A 20219-nucleotide genomic window follows, 5' to 3' on the forward strand; every position below is an offset into this window, starting at 1 on the left:
CTGAAAATGACTAGAATAAAATCCAGATTTTAAATTCTGTTGAAATCTCCTAGTTTTTTTCCGATTTAAAAATTATTTTTTCCTGTATGGTTTAAGCATAATTTTTGAGGAGTCATTGTTAAGATATTGTCATCTTTTCAATTTGTGCTTTCATGTTTCATGCTCTGTTGGTGAAACATGATCCATTGCACTGTGGATGAAGTATAATTGCCTCTGCATCTTTTTCTGTGTTCCTTTTCTGTCCAATAATTTCCCTCTACTTTTACCTTTGACTGCTATTCACTCTGCCAATCTTTTGCAGTCCAGGGTGCATCGTATCTGTCATGAAATCTTTCCTGGAAATTTTATTGTAATGCAGTTCTTTGATTTTCTGCAGTGTTTAGTCTGTTTTACACCACTTAGATTTTGTATGTTAATGCATATTATTTTAATAAATGGATATAAATTTTCCTTCCCAGGGTTTCAGTGTGTTATAATGGAGCCAGATGGATTCCTATTTGAATATTTGTTGTCACTTTCTAATTCTTTGACATTAGACAAATTGTTTAAGTTCTGCAGGTTTCAGTCTTCTCGTGTATAAAATGGGACTATTGTCTATTTTTTAGAGTTATTAAAAATTATAACTAATAATGCTGTTTAAATGTTTAACAGAAGGCCAGAAATGTAACAGGTGCTCAGTAAATGGCTGTAGTAGTTAATATTGCTGTTGTTCCATATTTCTTACAGCTCCTGATATAATACTGAGCATGTGGTAAAGACTCTTTGAGTATGGTTCATGGCAAGGTCATTTAAATAGCTTCTGAAATCCCATTGCTTTTGTGAAGGCTTCCTGTTGGCTCTGTTCTGTCAGAATGACAAAACTTTCATGGCTTTTTCTGGACTGTTCTTTCTATTCCCATTATCTGTAAGGGGAGCCTTTGGTATGTATTCTGAAGTGGTTTCCAAAACAGTGATTTGAAGGATTTATTTATTTATTTTTGAGTAATGTTTTGGATCAATCTCTACATTTTTCTAAACATCAGTAGCCAAGATTGTAATAAATAAAGCATTTTTCACATACTTTGTATGCAGAGTGAAACACATGGAATAAAATCTCAGCCAATCTGAGGTACAGATGAATAAATTATTTTGCCTAGCTTACTTCAGCTCAACAGACATTTATTAATGTATCTCCTATGTGCCAGGCATTTTATAGTTGCTGGATTTACGAAGATGAGTAAGATATGGTTTCTGCCTTTGAGTTAGTCCAGGGCAAATGAGAGACACAAAAACAGATCATTTCAATAGATGACGTGTTCTAAGATGGAGGTGGGACGGGGGCTCTGTGGGATCTCAGATGGAGGGTGATTGAAGCGGAATGAGAAGACTTATGGAAAGATGTGAGTCTTAGCTTGTGATGTCTCTCAGAGGAAAAATGTGCTGATCCACCTGATTCAGGGACAGAGACCTGACTCAAAGTGACTTCAGTATCTACAGGAATGAATTGCCTGCAGAGTTCAGAGGAAGATTTGGCTCCAGGTGAGGCTTGATGCACTGGCTCAAACAGTGTCTACCATGGCTCTCTCTTAACTGCTTTTGGAAAAGCCAAATGGCCTCTGTGATTCCATACCATATGCTCCTCACGCATTACTCACCAGGGAAGAGTAACTTTTCCTCTAGTTCCAGCTCAAATTAGGGATTTAATTTTTCTCTCATTGGTTGTAAATTATCCCTGAACCAATCACTGTGACTACTGGGGTACTAATTGGTTTACATAAGTCAGGTCCTTGCCTCAAGCTTAGAGTGAGGTCAGTCTCACCCAAACCTTATGGCTGAGCATGAGGAGAGGGGAATGGATAACTGGGGGGAAGCTAGCAAATGTTTGCTAGATGAGGGGGAGAAAAGTTAAAGGATCTTTGGAGGAAAGAAAATTGCGTAAACAAAAGCAAGGAAGCATGCATCATCATGACATGTGTGGGAAATAGCAAGCAGTTAAACATTAATACAACATGTAGTATAAGAGTTAGAAAATAATTATAGAAATAATAATGTGTTTGGGTATTTTCCACTGCTAGGTCTAGTTTCCATACATTATTTTATTTAATTCTCACTAGTTACTGAAGTAGTTACTCCATCTTGCAGATAAGGAAACTTGAGTCTAAGCTCACAGCTAACAATTGGTGGAGCTGGACTCAAACCTAGATTATTTGGCTTTAGAGGCAGCCATTGGACTTGAATATATTAAGTGTTCTCCTCTATGTTGCCAGAGTTTCAGGAAATAGGACCTGTTCTACTACGCTATATTAGGCTGTTCTCGCATTGCTATAAAGAAATACCCATGACTGGTAATTTATAATTGGCTCACAGTTCTGCAGGCTGTACAGGAAGCATGATGCTGACATCTGCTTGGCTTCTGGGGAGGCCTCAGGAAACTTACAATCACGGTGGAAGGCAAAGGAGGAGCACACATGTCACATACTGAGAGCAGGAGCAAGAGAGGGAGGGGGGAGGTGCTACACACTTTTAAACAAGATGTCCTGATAAATCACTCACTATCATAAGAACAGCACCAAGGGGATGGTGCTAAACCATTCATGAAGGACCACCCTCATGATCCAATTACCTCCCTCCCTCCAGGCTCCACCTCCAACATTGGAGATTACAATCTGACATGAGATTTGGACAGGGACACAGATCCAAACCATATCATATGCTAACAGGCCAGGTTTTCTCTGGGGCTCAAGCTTTCTTCAGGCCTTACTTTTTCATCCTATCATGCTAAGGTAGTGGTTCTGAAACTTTAGCATGCACCGTAGTAGTCTCTAGGCTTGTTAAAACCTAGCATTTCTGGGCTCTGTGACCAGAGTTTCTCATATGGTAGGCCTAGATTGGTATCTTAGAATTGGCATTTCTGAGAAGTTCCTAGGTGATGCAAATGGTGCTGGTCTGGGGGCCACATTTTGAAGACCACTTCTTTGAGGTCTTCGGGAGACTGAAGATTTGTGGTTCAATGATACCACATATTGAAATGAACACAAATTTTATTGGTACTTCTGCTTCCAAGTACACATGTTCTGAGCTTACAGTCTTCAATAACACAGATATCAAGAGTATCATATTGGTTACCATAATATCCTCCACCGTAGGTCAAGGTCATTGCATAAATACTTCATATCTTAGTAGAAAATGTATCGACATTTGTATTTACATACAAAATGTATATATTTAGACTTAATTTTTTTATATTTTTGTTGTGAAAACGTATATAGAAAAAGTAACATGAAAACCCATATTTCTACCACATCAACAGTTGTAAATATATATGTATTTATACACTTTTTTTGATGAACCATTTGAAAGTGAGTTACACATCTTGCACCACTTTACCATAAATACGTCAGCACACATCTCCCAATGAGAATATTCTCTTACATTTCACAATGCCATGATCACTTAAGAAAATTAGCAATAATTCCTTAATGTTATCTAACATGCAGTCATATTCAAATTCCCCCAGTTGTCCCAATATCTTTCCTATACCTGTTATTTTTGGTACCAGGGTTCAGTTAAGTGAAACTAAATTTTAAGAGACAGCAATGCTGGATGGATCTTTAGGCTCAGATTAGGTTCTGTGTTATTTAAGATCCGGATTTGGTTGCTTTAACAAAGACTCGACTTAATGATGGCTTAAATAAGAAAGATGTTTGGCCGGGCGCAGTGGCTTAATCCCTGTAATTCCAGGACTTTGGGAGGCTGAGGTGAGTGGATCACCTGAGGTCAGAAGTTCATGACCAGCCTGGCCAACATGGTGAAACCTCATCTTTACTAAAAATACAAAAATCAGCCAGGGGTGGTGGCGAGCTTGTAATCTCAATTACTCGGGAGGCTGAGGCAGGAGAATTGCTTGAACCCAGGAGGAGGAGGTTGCAGTGAGCCAAGATCGTGCCACTGCACTCCAGCCTGGGCAAGGGAGCGAGACTCCATCTTAAAACAAAACAAAAAGATGTTTATTTCTGTCATGTTTAACCATCTGGAGATAAAGGAGTCTAGGGCTGATAGAGAGGTTCTGCTGTCCACAATACATGACTTCCATCTCTGAGGCCAAGACAACTGCTCCAGCCTTACCATGATGCTACAAAGAGGGGAGGGAAGTGTATAGTTGGTCCATGTAAGGGCGTGTCTGCAAGTTGTATGTATAACCTCTGCTCCTATCTTGTTGAGAAGAACATAATAATATGATGCGTCTGTAAATAGAGGACTGTAAGTGGAAGCTTTATTTTGGATGGCCATGTGTCTAGTGATAATTCATGATTCTACTACTAAAGAAAGAATGGCTGTTGGGGGCAGCAGTTAGCATCTCTGCCAAAAGTTCTTTTTTGCAAAAAAAGAGCTATACCAAACTATGTTAAATCCACTTAACAATGATATTTCTCTTTTTGAGATATATAGGGCTCATAATTGCTCCTATGCTAACTAAGCCAAGACAGATGTTCTTTTTTGAATTATTTGATATGTGTTTTATAGATGTTCTCTTTTATTTTTGTTAGGGCATCAGCTGTCATTTCTCACAGCTGACAGTGTCTTTACCCCCTTTCTAATTGACCACTTTCTTTTTTTCTGGGCTAGGGAAGCAGGTAATAATAACCCTCTTAATAATGCCATAATTTATTCTGTGTCTTATGTGTGCTATACCGTGTTAGGGACTTTGACATCTTTCCTGTAACTTTGGAACTCTTTTTTTCAGCATTATTGAGATATGATTGATAAATAAAAATTATATATCTTCAAGGTGTACAATGTGATGTTCTGTTATACATATACATTGTGTAATGATTACCAGAATCAAGCTAATTAATATTAGTATGGATCACTTCTCATAATTATCTTCTTTTTTGTGATGAGAACAAAGATCTATTCTCTTAGCAAATTTCAAGTGTCCATTATTATTCACTGTAATCACTGTGCTGTGCATTAGGTCTCCAGAACTTATTCATATTATAACTGCAAGTGTATATCATTTGACCAATATTTCCTCGTTTTCCCCATCCCTGACCCCTGGTAAGCACCCTGCTACTCTCTGTTTCTATGAATTTGACTTTTAAAAAATATTCCACATATGAGTGAGATCATGTAGTGTTTGTCTTTTGTTTTCTGGCTTATTTCATTTAGCATGATGTTCTCTAGGTTCATCCATGTTGTTGTAAATGATAGGATTTCTTTCTTTTTTTCTGACATGTGAGGTGATATCTCATTGTGGTTTTGATTTACATTTCCCTGATAATTAGCGATGTTGAGCACCTTTTCATATACCTGTTGGCGATTTGTATGTCTTATTTGGAAAAATGTCTATTCTAGTCCTTTGCCCATTTTTGAATTGGTTTATTTGTTTTTTGTTATTGAGTTGTGTGAGCTTCTTATATATTTTAGAGACTGATTGCTTATCAGATATATGGTTTGCAAATATTTTCTCCCATTATGTGTTTTTTTGTTGATTGTTTTCTTTGCTGTGCAGAAAATTTTTAGTTTGATGTAGTCCTCCCCTCTATTTTTTGTTTTGTTGCTTGTGCTTTTGGTGTCCTATCCAAAAAATCATTGCCAATACCAATGCCATGAAGCTTTTTACCATATGTTTACCTTCTGGAAGTTTTACAGCTTCAGATCTTAGGTTTAAATCTTTAATCTACTTTGAGTGGATTTTGGTTGTATAGTGTAAGATAAGGATCCTTTTTTTTTTTTTTTGCATGTGGATATCCAGTTTTCCCAGCACCACTTATTGAAGAGACTGTTCTTTCACCATTGTGTATTCTTGGCGCCTTTGCTGAAGATTAGCTGATAACCTTGGAGCTCTTATACAAATATACTCATTTTACAAATGAGAAGGCTGAAGCTACAGGAATATCAGTAACTTGTTTATAAAAACGACAATTGTTAGAACCATAATTAAAATAAGAATTGATGCCCTTAGTGGGAACTGGGAATCCTACCTTTGAAAATTTGCATGATTTTTATTACAAAGACCTTGCAGCATTTATTTTAACTACTTAGAGGCATTTTTATACTTACTCATTTTTGCTGATTGCAGACAGGTAGGTTTGCCAAATAGCTAGATGAGATTCTTTTTGTCTGATTGTGTCTCTGTGAATACATGTGTACAGCATGCATACACATACAACATGCATATAAACTCACATCTTTTTTGGAAACTTTTAATAGCATAGTGGATAAGGATAACATTAAAAAAACAAAGCTTAGGCTGGGCGTGGTGGCTCACGCCTGTAGTCCCAGCACTTTGGGAGGCCAAGGTGGGTGGATCATGAGGTCAAGAGATCGAGACCATCCTGGCCAACATGGTTGAAACCCTGTCTCTACTAAAAGTACAAAAATTAGTGGGGCGTGGTGGTGCCTGTAGTCCCAGCTACTTGGGAGGCTGAGGTGGGAGAATCACTTGAACCCAGGAGGTGGAGGTTGCAGTGAGCTGAGATCGTGCCACTGCACTCCAGCGTGGCAACAGAGCGAGACTCTGTCTCAAATAAAAACAAACAAAAAAAACAAACAAAAAAAACCAAAACAACAAAAACAAAGCTTAAAACAGTAACTGTAAAGCCTACCATATGTTATAAAAGAATCTGAGTATTGAGAGAATACTTTTCAAACAGCATTAATATAAACAATTTTTATCTCTCTAAAAGAGATTCCTGAATGGTTCAGATGTATGTTTAGTGAACATTCATTCACAGACAATACTCATCCTAGAACATCTTTCAGACTATTTAAGGTTGATAAATCTATTGTATCAGTTGAGGTGGGTTAGAGTATAATGCAGTAATAAGCACTCCAAAACTCAGTTTGTTCTCTCTCTTTTTTCTTTTTTTTTAGCCTCTTTTGATGATATGTTTTCTTTTTAAAAGTTGCTTAGCTGTATGATTGTCCTTAGTCAGATACAAGAAGAGTGTCATCTATTTCTATGCAATTTGATTTCTTTTTGAGCACTCTTTAAAATCTAAGTATACTATTTAAGATTGTCACTGATATTCAAGGTAATAAAGAATAGTTACTATAGTACTTACTGTATATGGTGTATGAGCTAGAGATGACAAGGTACAAGATTGGCCTTTTATTTATTCCCTTAATGAGTAGCTTAATTTTCCTCTAACATAATTTTTCCCTGTGTAATACATTATAGGATACACTAATCACACTAGCAGGACATGAAAGGTTATAGCCACTAGATCTTTCTCAGATCAGGGATACTAATGTATCTATGTTTTCTATGTATCAGTTTTCTATGATAAACTATATCATAGAAATCATCATTACCATCATCTCAGTAAATTTTAAGAACTGTGAATATTGTGCTTAATACTGGTAGACTAATAGTAGAAGACACCTCAGAATTAGTTTATAGTTGAGGGCAATTAGGGATTGGTATTTTTCACTATTAGTAATTTTCACACCGAATGCTGCTTAATGCTATGATTTATGTAAAATTGGTGCCTAAGACATACATGTTGTAGATAGTGATTAATAAAAATATTATATTTATAAAAAGAATAGGTTATCTAATTTTCTCTAATTCTTCTTTAGGTCGAGATTTAATTTGCATCCAGTCTATGGATGGGATGCTGATGGTATTTGAGCAGGAGAGCTACGCTTTTGGAAGATTTCTCCCTGGCTTTCTTCTGCCTGGTCCTCTTGCCTACAGTTCCCGTACAGATTCCTTTCTTACTGTCTCTTCCTGCCAACAAGTGGAAAGTTATAAGTAAGTTTGGATGTTAAGTCTTCGGAATCATGATTTTTTGGTGCGTTTGTTGCCGACTAATTTTTGTCCACAAAGAGCTTCAATATCACAAATGAAAAAGAGATCGGTTTCTTTGAAAATATGTGATTGTGGTGACTTAGACTATATCATTTACTATTGTAAAATATTTGAAAGGCAATATAGTGCAGTGGTTTGGGAGGCAGACCTGGATTGGAATCCTGATTTTACCACTCCAGATGTTTGATGGTCCTTATCCTGGCTCTAAAGGAGGTAATATAGCTCATTTTGACAAGTTTATTATAAGGATTAAATGTATGTCCAGTTACTACCCTGTAAAAAATGCTCAATAATTATTGTGATTGTTCCTTGATATAATAAATAATTAAATATGATGTTGAGTGAAAAAAGCCAAATTGAAGAATTAGCTGTGGAATTCTTTTATAAGAAAAAAGAACAAGTGTGATATAGGAAAAATACTGGCATGAACTGTTAATATGAATGTCAATACTTTTTTAGAAGAACAATTCATAGTATAAGTGAAGTATGAAAATGACCCTAGGCAAATAGTTTATACTTATTCGCTAGAAATTCTTATTGGTCTTGGTAAATTGTGTATGAGAGAGACTGTTTTCTTCTCCACCAGCTAGATTTAAATAAAAGTCAAGGTTTTGAGTTTTTGGAGAGTATGTTTTTTATTGGCAGAGAGAATGGGGAAAAGAGTAGAAATTCATGCTGGGAAAAGAAATAGCCTTGGAGGTTTTCAGTGCCTTTAGTAACTTTATTGTGTTGTCTTACTGGTGGCAACATTTGGAAGTTTAAACATCTAAGCAACACATCATCATGGCTTTTCAACATTATTTTTGGCCACATCATTTTTCCCAAGATGGGAAGAAGATATAAATTCATCAGGCAACAGATGTAAATTTTTGTCTTCATGTTTCAATGTTGTGTATATAACAAGTTAATGCAGTTTTCTCTTCATAAGTAGCCATTTGCTTTTTGTAAATGATTGTCAAGGCATCTAGGGTTAAAACTCTGAAAATAAGTGAATGTTTGTGAGTAAGCAGAATTTAACCGATTTAGGAAGTGTATCATCATGTAATATTCCTTCTGTAATTCTTATGGCTCTTATCCAAAGGAGATGATTGAATGGTGGCATTGCTACTGGTAATAAATAAAATATTATATTTATTTGGAGAGGTTGGGAAAAATATCTGTATAGTTTACTCAAGCCTGCCAAACTTGAGCAATATTAGGACATCTGCTTTTTAGCTTTCCACCCAGCTCTGTGCCTCACCTCCTGCCAAGTAGTGCTATGCTAGAGCCACAGTACAAATATTTAAACACCCAGTTACTTACTCTTTGAAATATGTGCATAGGAATTAATTTGATAATAACTCTGGGAGTGATTGGATAGAGAAGTAATGTGTAGATTTCCTTAATGTGTGAGTTTAATCTAACAGAAGCTCACATTGTTTTAACTGTGGTAAGTCTCCAGCATACCAATCTATTAAATTCATCTTTGTCTTAGACTAAAAAATGTACACGTTATGCATTATGTGGATCATTTATAATGGTAAAAATGCATGAGATACGAGATTATTGTGAAATGATGACAATCAAGAAGGTTTACAACATTAAGTAGTATGTTGTACTTATATATGCTTTCAACTTTAATAGATTATATTAAATGATAATCACTGCTGCATTTTTGGATTTTGGAGAAAGCATGAAAACTATGTTTGTTCTTTTGAGGCTTTATTAAATCTGTCTATATTCAGTTAATATAATATAATCAGTTAATAGAATAGGCTTTTAACACATAACTCGTTTTCATTTTTGATATTGATACCTTTAGTTTCTTTAAACCCTGCTTAATTATGTTTAAATAAAAACCAGTGAAGGCTAGGGATCTCAAACTTCAGTGTATGTAGGAGTCACCTGGACAGCCTGTTATAAAATGCACTTTTACAGATGCTAGTCCCCAGTCCCCTAGATTTCTTTTAATAGGTTAGGGGATAAGACCCAGAAATCATCATTGTAAATTTTTACTCCAGATCAATCTAATTCAGGGGCACACTTTGAGCACCGTTTTTCTTTTGAAGTAAGAGAATTGTTTGCCCTGAGAAATTTTTTTTTTTTTAATAGAGACGGGGTCTCACTATGTTGCCCAGACTGGTCTTGAACTCTTGGGCTTAAGTGATCCTTCTGCCTTGGCCTCCCAAAGTGCTGAGATTACTGGCATTAGCCACCACTCCTGGCCTGTTTGCCCTTTATTGAGGGTAAGGGTAAGGGCTTTGGTACCACTGTTCTCTGGGCCATGTATGTCCAAACTTTGATCATCTTTTATTCTCTTTTCTTATCCTTTGCCTTGCAGAATTATTTAGTCAGTAATCCCTGCCCTTAATACTTTCTCTTATTCAGCCTTTCCTTCCCATTCCCATTGGTTCAGGCCTATATTTTTTCACTTGGATTTCCGTTTTTTTTTTTTTCTCTCTAAACTTTGAAGGTTTCTTCTCCTATCTTTTCTTTTAAAACACCTCCTTAAGCCAGAATAATTTTTATTTCTGACTAAGAGACCTAGACTTTTTTCTTTTTTTTTTTTTTTGAGACTGAGTCTCGCTCTGTCACCCAGGCTGGAGTGCAGTGGTGCGATTTTGGCTCACTGCAACCTCTGCCTCCCGCGTTCAAGCAATTGTCCTGCCTCAGCCTCCCAAGTAGCTGGGACTACAGGCACATGCTGCCACGCCCAGCTAATTACTTTTGTATTTTAGTAGAGACAGGGTTTCATTGTGTTGCCTGGGCTGGTTGCGAACTCCTGAGCTCAGGCAGTCTGCCCGCCTCAGCCTCCCAAAGTGCTGGGATTACGCGCATGAGCCACCATGCCCGGCCTAGATTTTTTATTATTGACATTCAGTGCTTTTTATAATCCAGTCCCATTTTACCTCTATGATGTGGACTTTTGGACTTGGAAGTGACTTTTGAAGTTAACTGGTTCAACTGTCTTCCTTTTTTCACCTCCTAGATATATTACTGCCTAAAACACTGATTTTTGGCTAATGTCATGTATTGCCTTCTTGTACTGACATTTTCCAGAGTATCTTGCATTATCAGGTTCTTGAGAGAAGAATCTGTGTTAAACATCTCTTCACTGACTGAATAATTCGGTTTGTTTATTCAGTCATTCATTCAGCAAATATTTTTCAACAGGCTTGTGTGCCATACACTGTGCAAGGTACTGGAAATGTAGTCAAATAGACGTGCCTCTTATCCTCAAATAGTATTCAAGGAGGCAGGAAGTCAGTCAGCTACTTCAGTCCATTTGTCATACAGGCTATAGCGGAGCTTTGCATAGGATGCTGAGGAGGCCTCGAGGTGGGACCTCTAAGAGTTGAATGTAGGGAGGCTCCCTAAAAGAGTATACCTGCCATGGGTGTTATTTCTCTCCTTCTGTCTGCTATACCCCTTCCCCAGCAACCCCTCAATAGCTCCTAATACATCGCTAAGTAAATAATCAGCCTTAAATAAATATTTAAAAGTGTTTTTGTTGAATTTAATTGACTGTTTTAAAAAGAAGTATTCTTCTCCAATCTTTGGCTCTGACCAAATGGAAATATTTGTAGTCTCCATATATGTTAAGGGCTTTTCTCTCTCTCCTTTTTTTTTTTTTTTCCCACATACTGTCTATCTCCTATGTCTGAAGCGCTTTTCCTTCTTTCTCTGCACATGGAAATTATGTCTAGAAGCCTCCCTGCTCCCCTTCAGTTCTTCCCTGACCTAGATGTAACCAACATCTCCTTTTTCTCAATTTACATAGTAGTTTTTCAGTGTTTCCCTTAGGTATTACTTATGCTTTCACTGATAGTAAACATTTGTTTTTCTCCTTGACTAAGCTCAGTGCTCCTCGATGGCAGGAATTCTGTATCCCCTGAAGTGCCCAGCACTGTACCTTGGTGAAAGTGGGTGTTCAATGAGAACTGATAAAAGAGTGAAAAGTGTATAAAGAAAGCTTCTGTTTTGTTACTGGCATCTTTCAATGAAAAGGATTCTCCCCGGCATAGTCAAGAATGTTTTAGCTATAGTCGAAATCAACATAATAATGCTCTGTGTCTCGAGCTTCCATTTCTAGTAAAGTTCTCTGGGTTACATATCAAGGTTCCAAAACTTCCTGCCACTCATTGAGGTGACAGTTATGTTTATTTTGAAAATAAATGATGTTGGAGGGTTTACTTTTGTGCTCTGTGATGCCTCAATCTATATTTTAGTTACCTGCTGCTGTTTTTACAAAGCAATTTGGAAGAGTATTAAATTATGTGGTTGAGTTTGTTATTGGTGCACTACAGGACCTGTGAAGCATTTGTGGTTAATGAGTCAAAAAGCACCACCGTTTAGCTGCACTTGCTGTAGTTGCGATTAGTGCCTTTCTGTTCTGAGAGACATGTATGGCACTGTTTCATAAGATCTTGTTACATTGGCCCTGATTATTCTTTCAGCAATCTCGACAAGGGAACTTTTTTGTGTAGCTTATGTTACTGAACACTTGAGTGGTAAGAAAAAAGATCCAAATATTTTATTTCAGAATTTCCAAATCTGCTTGGAATTGTTTGGTTTTGGAAATAGATTTTTACGTATTTTATTGGTCACAGTTAAGAGGAATTAAGGAAGAACCATAAAATAGATGCTCTTGTAAGTTTGTCATCATCTAATTTTACTGTCAAGTTTAAGTAATAAAATACTCTTCTGAGTTGTCTTTTAGGAAGAGAAATGGTTTGGATTTGGAAATCAGTAGTCAATTTTGGCTGTGCCTCTGCCTGCTGTTTTAATGTTAATAAGGCCGCTTTAGGGGCTCACTTATTTCTTAGATAAAATAATGACCATAGTTATATATATAAGCTTCAAACAGCTCAAAGAGTTTTGGACCTTTGTAACAATCTCATGAATATCTATATTATCCCTTGGCAGGTTGGTTTCTGTAGGAAATGAACCACCTATGTAACTAATTGCCTAGGGTTAGATCCATAGCAGGACAAGCTTTGGGATGATGTTCTAGTCACCAGCGCATACTATTTCTGTTGCTATGAACTGGGAATAGGAAAACAATCCTATTTGGAGTTCAGAATGTGAGGTCTAATTATTTTGCACTTTTAGAGACTTTGGGATTTTGAAGGTCAATCTCAGATGGTATAGAGAGATTGGCTGCAGCTGACCGTGGGATTTTGTAGCATGGTTTTACAAGGCTGAGATCTTCTCCCTCTTACTTCATGCGCCCCATGACTCATTCCTCCCTGTCATGCATCTCTCCTAAACTCCTGTCATGGCCTTTCATGTCTCTTTTACTGCTGCATGCCTTTGCATTTGTTATTTGATTTACCATAATGCCTTCTCCTTCTTTACCAGTGTGATAGAATTTTCACTCATCCTTTAAAACCTAGCTTTCTCTTCCTGAACCTATACCAAGAGCATATCTTTTCTCCCCCAATTTCTTGTTACTATTGGTACTACGTGCATACCTTCTGTTAATTAGCACAGGATACTCTGAGTTATACTTAGCTGTCTGTATATGAGTCTCTACAACTAGTGTGGGAGCACCTTATGAGTATAGATTATGTAGTAGTTTTTCCATTGTTAATGTTTGTATTGGATCCCTACTATATGTTTATAAAATGAATGAAATTTATATATATTACGTTTTCATATTAATGATAAGATCTATTTTTTATAAGCTATTGTTAAGTTTGTCATCAGCTTCTGTGTCTTCCAAAATTTAAATCATAGTCATTCTGCATTCAACTGAAGTTACAGGTTTTTTATAAGTGAATTATTCTTGATTGAGATAGGATGTTTTCAGAGTTGGTATATGACATTTGAAGACCATTGTACATTTCAGTGCTCATTTAGATATGCCACATTGCCTTCATTCAGGTCCCTGATTTTTACACTCTCAGATATCTGTCTCTTAGAAAATGTGAGTTTTGATTCAATAGGAGGGAAAGGCATCTGTGAGTCTGTAGTTGCTTTACGTACAGTAAGATTATTCTTCTAAAAATATGCCATTAATTAATGAGAAATATAGAAATTTCAACTTTATTAGATAAATTAATCATTTCTAGATTGAATAATATTTATAAATTGTTTTTAAGAATAATTTGAGCTAAATGCCACTATTGAAATAGAAGCTGTAAAATACTTATAGATCATAATGTCGATTACTGAGAACTCACTACCTCCCAGCTACAAACTACTGTGATTGATCTCTATCTCTATATAAATCTGTCTCTTTGTCAACTCATCAATCAATAATTGTATACCTACTATATACCAAATAGTAGGCACTTTGTAATTTATTGTTTAATCCTTTTAACAATGATTGTGTTAGAGATTATTATTTCTGTTTTATGGATGAGGAAGCCAGACACAGAGTGATTATTTGCCAAAAATGTGCTTACCTAGTTAAGTGGTTAAACTGGGGTTAAACTGAGCTCTTTTTGGTTCCATAGATTATGTACTGATAATTTCTACTCCATCTGACTGCTTTGCATATTTACATTTTTTTCTGTCTATTTGGTGTTTAGGTGCTAGATCTTTCTTGAGCATTGTTACTTGTCACATAAAATTCTAATGGAAGTGCTTTAATAGTTGGTAGAGCTGTTTTCCCAACACTGAATAATGGACATATGGTTATAATTTCTTTATCATGACATTTTACACAGTTTTATGTCACCATATCACTCAATAAGAATTCGATCTTAAATTTTAGAGTTTTTAAAAACTAGGAAAAAGTGCTTTATAAAGTTTATAGATTATTGTGTACTTTTAAAGCTTAAAATAATTTATAATTTTTAATTATAAACTCATTTATAATTTTTTAAATTTCTTTCATACAGGTACCAGGTACTTGCTTTTGCAACAGATGCAGATAAAAGGCAGGAGACTGAACAGCAAAAACTTGGTTCTGGAAAAAGACTAGTTGTAAGGCCTTTTTTTTAATATATAAAAATTTCAATAATGCTATATCTAATCACATATGTTTGTTAATAATAATTCATGGGAAGAAAATGTAAAAAAATATGTCAGCCATTCTCTTTCCTATATTATGGTTATATTAATGACCTAAGAATTGAGTTGGTTGTTGTTGAGCAATGGAAACACATGCCTGGTCATGGTCTTAATATAACAGATTGTAGAGTTGTACCACTAGAACCGTGGATATCCAGATGGAGTCACTTTTAGCAAATAAAAATAGAAACATTAAAAAAATTTCTCCTTAATAGGCAAAATTTTGTAGATTATATTCTACTGTTTGAAGTGTCTTTTTTCTCTAGCTGCTTTCCAGATTTTCTCTTATCACTTGTTTGGAGCAATGGGATTATAATGTGTACTTTTCTTTCTCTTTTTTTGAGCTTTAGATTTGTTAATCTTCTTGCATCTATGAATATTTAGTTTGCATAAAATTTAGAAATGTTTTGGCCATTAATTCTTTAAATATTTTGCAACTAGTAGGCATGCGACCGAATATATAAGTAAAAGATAAAAATTCACAGCTCACAAAGATAGAATTAGCTCAAAGACAAAGGTGAAGTTTGATAATTTGAAAAGTAGTTTGAAGAAAAATTGTAAATGATGAATTCTCCATTTATTGCAAATTGGGGAATAGATGGTGATTATGAACTCTTCTTATCTTGAGAACTTCCATAGACAGCAAGGCAAAAAATAGAAGGAACTAAAATTATGGTGGAAACAGTGAAATAAATCTGAGGATACACAAGAAGGAAGCTAAATGGAGAAATAATGTAGAATTTAGAATACTAACATAACAATATTGGAGAAGACTATGAAGAATTTTCTGTATTAGGATACAGAAGTTCAGGAGATGGTAGAACAGAAGGGTAACTTGGAAAGAGTCAAGAATCAGATGAAATATTTTTTTTCATTGGTAGTAAAAAGTAAAAGAGCACAATGAATAAAAATATGATATAGTTTTGCACAGAATTTAGAAGCACCATAGTAATAATAGTTAAAGCACAGATTGAAGTCAAACAGGTCTTGAGAGCTTTACTTTTTTTTTGAGCAAGTTACAGCAAGTTTGTTAGCCTTACTAAATCTCAGTTTCCTCATTTGCAAAGTGATAATATCTATTTTAAAATGTTGTTATTAGGCTGGGCGCGGTGGCTCATGCCTGTAATCCCAGCACTTTGGCAGGCTGAGGCAGGTGGATCACCCGAGGTCAGGAGTTCGAGAGCAGCCTGGCCAACATGGAGAAACCCCATCTCCACTAAAATACAAAATTAGCCGGGCATGGTGGCCCATGCCTGTAGTTCTAGCTCCTTGGGAGGCTGAGGCAGGACAATCGCTTGAACCTGGGGGGCAGAGATTGCAGTAAGCTGAGATCGTGCCACTGTACTCTAGCCTGGGTGACAGAGCAAGACTCCGTCTCAAAATAAAAAAAGTTGTTATAAGATAAATTATGTATTTATATATAAATATATGTATTGTATATAATAAATATATAAAGTACATAGCAAAATGTCTGGATGAACTTACTGATAATGGTAATTAAATTGTCCTTTGACCTCCTCAATAGTGGTGTTCTTCCATTTGTTTCTTATAGTCTGCACTTCAGCCATATAGGGCCTCTCATTGTTCCAAATATTCCATGGCTCTTCTTCATTCTAGGCATATGGTTTTTCTTCTGTCTGGAATAGCCTTTCCTTATCATTTGCAGTTTTTATTGATTACTCCATGTCTCACACTGAGGATGTATTCTGAAGGCAATTGCAGTTGAGTGGTTTTTCCATTCGATTAGTGAATAGAGTAAGAAATAGCAGTAAAACTTCATTTTGTTACACGATAGTCATTTTGCAGGAGTGTGATACCATGGAGCAATATCAAATCTATTGCAGAAGAAACAGAACTTACCCAATGGAGTGATTTTAATAAGATAGTTGTGGGAAGTCATTTAATAGCTTCCTGTGTTACTCACAGCTACCTTTTTATTGATTGATTTCTATTTAAGTCTTTTGTGTTCAGAAAAATAATTTGTATGATTTGAATTCTCTTAGATTCATTGAGATTTGTCTTATGGCCTAGAATATGATCTATCTTGGTAAACGTTCAGTGTGCACCTGAAAAGAATGTGTATTTTTTTTGTTGTTAGAGTGTTTCATACATGGCAATTAGATTATGTTGGATGATAGTGTTGTTCAACTCTTCTATATCCTTATTAGTTTTTTTACTAGTTATTATTAGTTATTGAGAGAGGGGTATTGAAATCTTTGACTGTAATTGTGGATTTTTTTGTATCTCCTTGGAAATATATCTATCTATATCTATATTTATTTATTTATTTATTTTTGAGACAGAGCCTTGCTGTGTTGCCCAGGCTGGGGTGTAGTGGCACAATCTTGGCTCACTGCAACCTCCGCCTCCCGGGTTCAAGTGATTCTCCTGCCTCAGCCTCCTGAGTAGCTGGGACTATAGGCATGTACCACTATGTCCAGCTAATTTTTTTTTTTTTTTTTGAGACGGAGTCTCGCTCTGTCGCCCAGGCTGGAGTGCAGTGGCGTGATCTCGGCTCACTGCAAGCTCCGCCTCCTGGGTTCACGCCATTCTCCTGCCTCAGCCTCCCGAGTAGCTGGGACTACAGGCGCCCGCCACCACGCCCGGCTAATTTTTAGTATTTTTAGTAGAGACGGGGTTTCACTGTGTTAGCCAGGATGGTCTCGATCTCCTGACCTCGTGATCCACCCGCCTCGGCCTCCCAAAGTGCTGGGATTACAGGCGTGAGCCACCGCGCCCGGCCCCAGCTAATTTTTTTGTATTTTTAGTACAGATGGGGTTTTGCCATGTTGGCCAGGCTGGTCTCGATCTCCTGACCTTGTGATCCACCCGCCTCGGCCTCCCAAAGTGCTGGGATTACAGGCATGAGCCACCATGCCTGGCATATATCTATATTTATTTATTTATTTTTTGCTTCAGATATTTTGGAATTCTGTTATTAGGTACATAAACATTTAAGACTGTTCTGTCTCATGATGAACCCCTCCCCTTTACATTATGAAATGACCTTTATCCTTTTGTTTGATAATCTTCTTTTTTCTGAGACCTACTTAATCTGTTGGTAAAATACTCAGTTTTCTTTTGATTAGTGTTATTCTGATACCTTTTTCTATCTTTTCACTTTGAATCTGTTTGTCCCTTTATACTTCAAGTGCATAATTTATAAGAAGCATGTAGTTGGTTGGGATTTGCTTTTTAAAATCAGTGTGATATGTACTCTGCCATTTAATTTTGTTTTATTTATCTATATGTCTGTCTAGTTTTTTTGGTTTCCTTTTCCTCTTTTTCTGCTTTTCTTTGGATTTATCCAGTTTTTTTATTCTATTTTATCTTTGTTGGTTTATTAGCTATAACTCTTTGTTTTGTTATTTTAGTGTTTGCTTTAGGGTTTCCAGTATTTCTCTTTGACTTAACACAGTCTACCTTCAGGTGATATATTACCTTATATATAATATGAGAACTATGCTTCTGTTTCCTACCTTCCAGTCTTTGTGCTATTGTCCTATATTTTATTTTTACGTAGGCTGTGAACCCCATATTACATTGTAATTATTTTTGCATAAATAATCAATTATATTTTAATGAGATTTAAATGACAAGAAAAATATGTATTTACCCATGTAGGTATCATTTCTGCTGTTCTTCTTTAATTTGTATAATTCCATATTTCCATCTGGTTTAATTTTCCTTCAAACTAAAGGAATTTCTTTCACATTTCTTTTAGTGTGGGCCTGCTGGTGATGAATTTTTCATTTTTTATGTGTATACTGTTCTTGAGGTTATCCCTGGGACACAGTTAAGTTACTTGGAAACAGTTTGATTTTTGGGGGACTTGTTCTCAAGACTTGTTAAGTGGGACCAGGGTAGTGCTCATTTTAGGGCTACTTATTCCCTATTCCTCAGGCAAGATCCTTCTTAGTACTGTACCAATTCACTCAGAATTATGAGGTTTTGCAGCCTGGCTGGTGGGCACAGGAAATATCTTATACCCTGTATGAATGTTGGGCACTGTTATCTCTAATCTTTTTGGGTGGTTCTTTCCCTGGCCTTGTGTAGTTTCCTTACAATAATTTGCCAGTAAGTACTCAGCTGAATATTTGAGGGCACTCTCTGCAGATCTCCAGAGTTCTGTCTGTATGCAGCATTTATATGTAGCTATTTGGTGTGCTGTCTTGTTAACTCCAACTGCTGTGGTTTCTCCAGACTCTGAGTATCCATCTCCACAATTCACGGAGTCTGCTGGGCTCTGCCTAGGTTCTTCTTCCCTGCACTATGTATGGCCTAGAAACTCTTTCAAGGCTGGAGCAATCATGCCACTCACCTCGTTTGTTTTCTGTCTTTAAGGGATTGCTGTGCTTTGTTGTCTGGTGTCCAGTGCCTTGCAAACTATTGTTTCATTTATTTTGTCCACTTTGTCGTTGTTTTAGGTGGGATGCTAAATCATTTCCTTTTTACTCCTTCTTGGCTGGAAGTGGAAGAATTTTTTTTATTATTGTTCTTAGCAAATTTCTGTGTTTTATGAGACTCATTAATTCAGAATATAGTGTATTTCCCTAAGTGGAGGTGACAGAGTGGCATTCAGTACCTGGTAAATTGAAAGTATTTAGTGGCTGGATCTCAGACTGTGGCCTCAGAAACATGATTTGCCTGTTCACTTTGAATAAATCACCTCTCAGAGTGAGGCACACATCAGCCCGAGGTACAGACACTGACGTACAAAGCCAAATGCTAGCCTGTTACAATATAATGAGAAATATAACTGTCATGGGACTGATATTCATGTCTTGTCCAGTGGAGTCATTTTATATAGGTGAGCAATACTTGAGCCAAATAGTAATCAAATAATTTCTTAATGTTGAATTCTAGTTCAGCTTAGGATAGTCTGATGCACCTACCTATGTTCACTAGGCTGTCTCCCTTCTACAAATTGATCTTATACATATCCTGGCAATCTTTGCCCTTCTGGCCAGCCCCATTTGGATTTTATACCTTCTTCAAATATTTTAATATCTAAAGTAGATGAATACCTAAGATCATGTCTTGATGGCCAAAAATTCATCTTGTCTTTAATGTGACTTTTCATGATCTTTTCTTGGATCCATTGTTTGTTGATCATAGCCTAACTTTCACAGCAGCCCTATTTCCTCTTTATGCAGATTTTTCTCTGTGAAACCATCTCATTATTACTTTCATATACAATATATGCCTGTCAGGGACCCTGGCTTGGGTCCACAGCTCTCCCATTTTGGGCCGATTAATGGATTGATTGCAGCTCTGCATCTCTCTTGGGTGAAGCCCCAGGAGACAAGACCCTTGGCTCCAACCACTGCTAAGGTCCATTCCTCTGCTGCCTCTAAGCTGGGGAGGGAATATAAAGCTTGAGATCTCCCCAGAGAGGCAGAGTGCAGCCTGGGAGTGCCAAGCT

At 36.5% G+C, this 20219-nt stretch overlaps 1 protein-coding gene across 18 annotated transcripts in view; it reads left to right on the plus strand.

The window, feature by feature from the left end:
* BBS9 (Bardet-Biedl syndrome 9) overlaps nt 1–20219 on the plus strand; it is a 580067-nt gene that overhangs the window by 118437 nt on the left and 441411 nt on the right. For all 18 annotated transcript variants that reach the window (XR_010134445.1, XM_063708101.1, XM_055347536.2 and 15 more), the window contains exons 6-7: nt 7564–7738; nt 14623–14707. Coding sequence is in view for 17 of the 18 variants with exons in the window: in XM_063708101.1 (XP_063564171.1) it covers nt 7564–7738; nt 14623–14707 (260 nt within the window). In the remaining variant the exon portion in view is untranslated. The remainder of the gene's footprint in view (nt 1–7563; nt 7739–14622; nt 14708–20219) is intronic.

Source organism: Gorilla gorilla, chromosome 6, assembly GCF_029281585.2.
Source record: "Gorilla gorilla gorilla isolate KB3781 chromosome 6, NHGRI_mGorGor1-v2.1_pri, whole genome shotgun sequence".
Classification (NCBI taxonomy): Eukaryota; Metazoa; Chordata; class Mammalia; order Primates; family Hominidae; genus Gorilla; species Gorilla gorilla.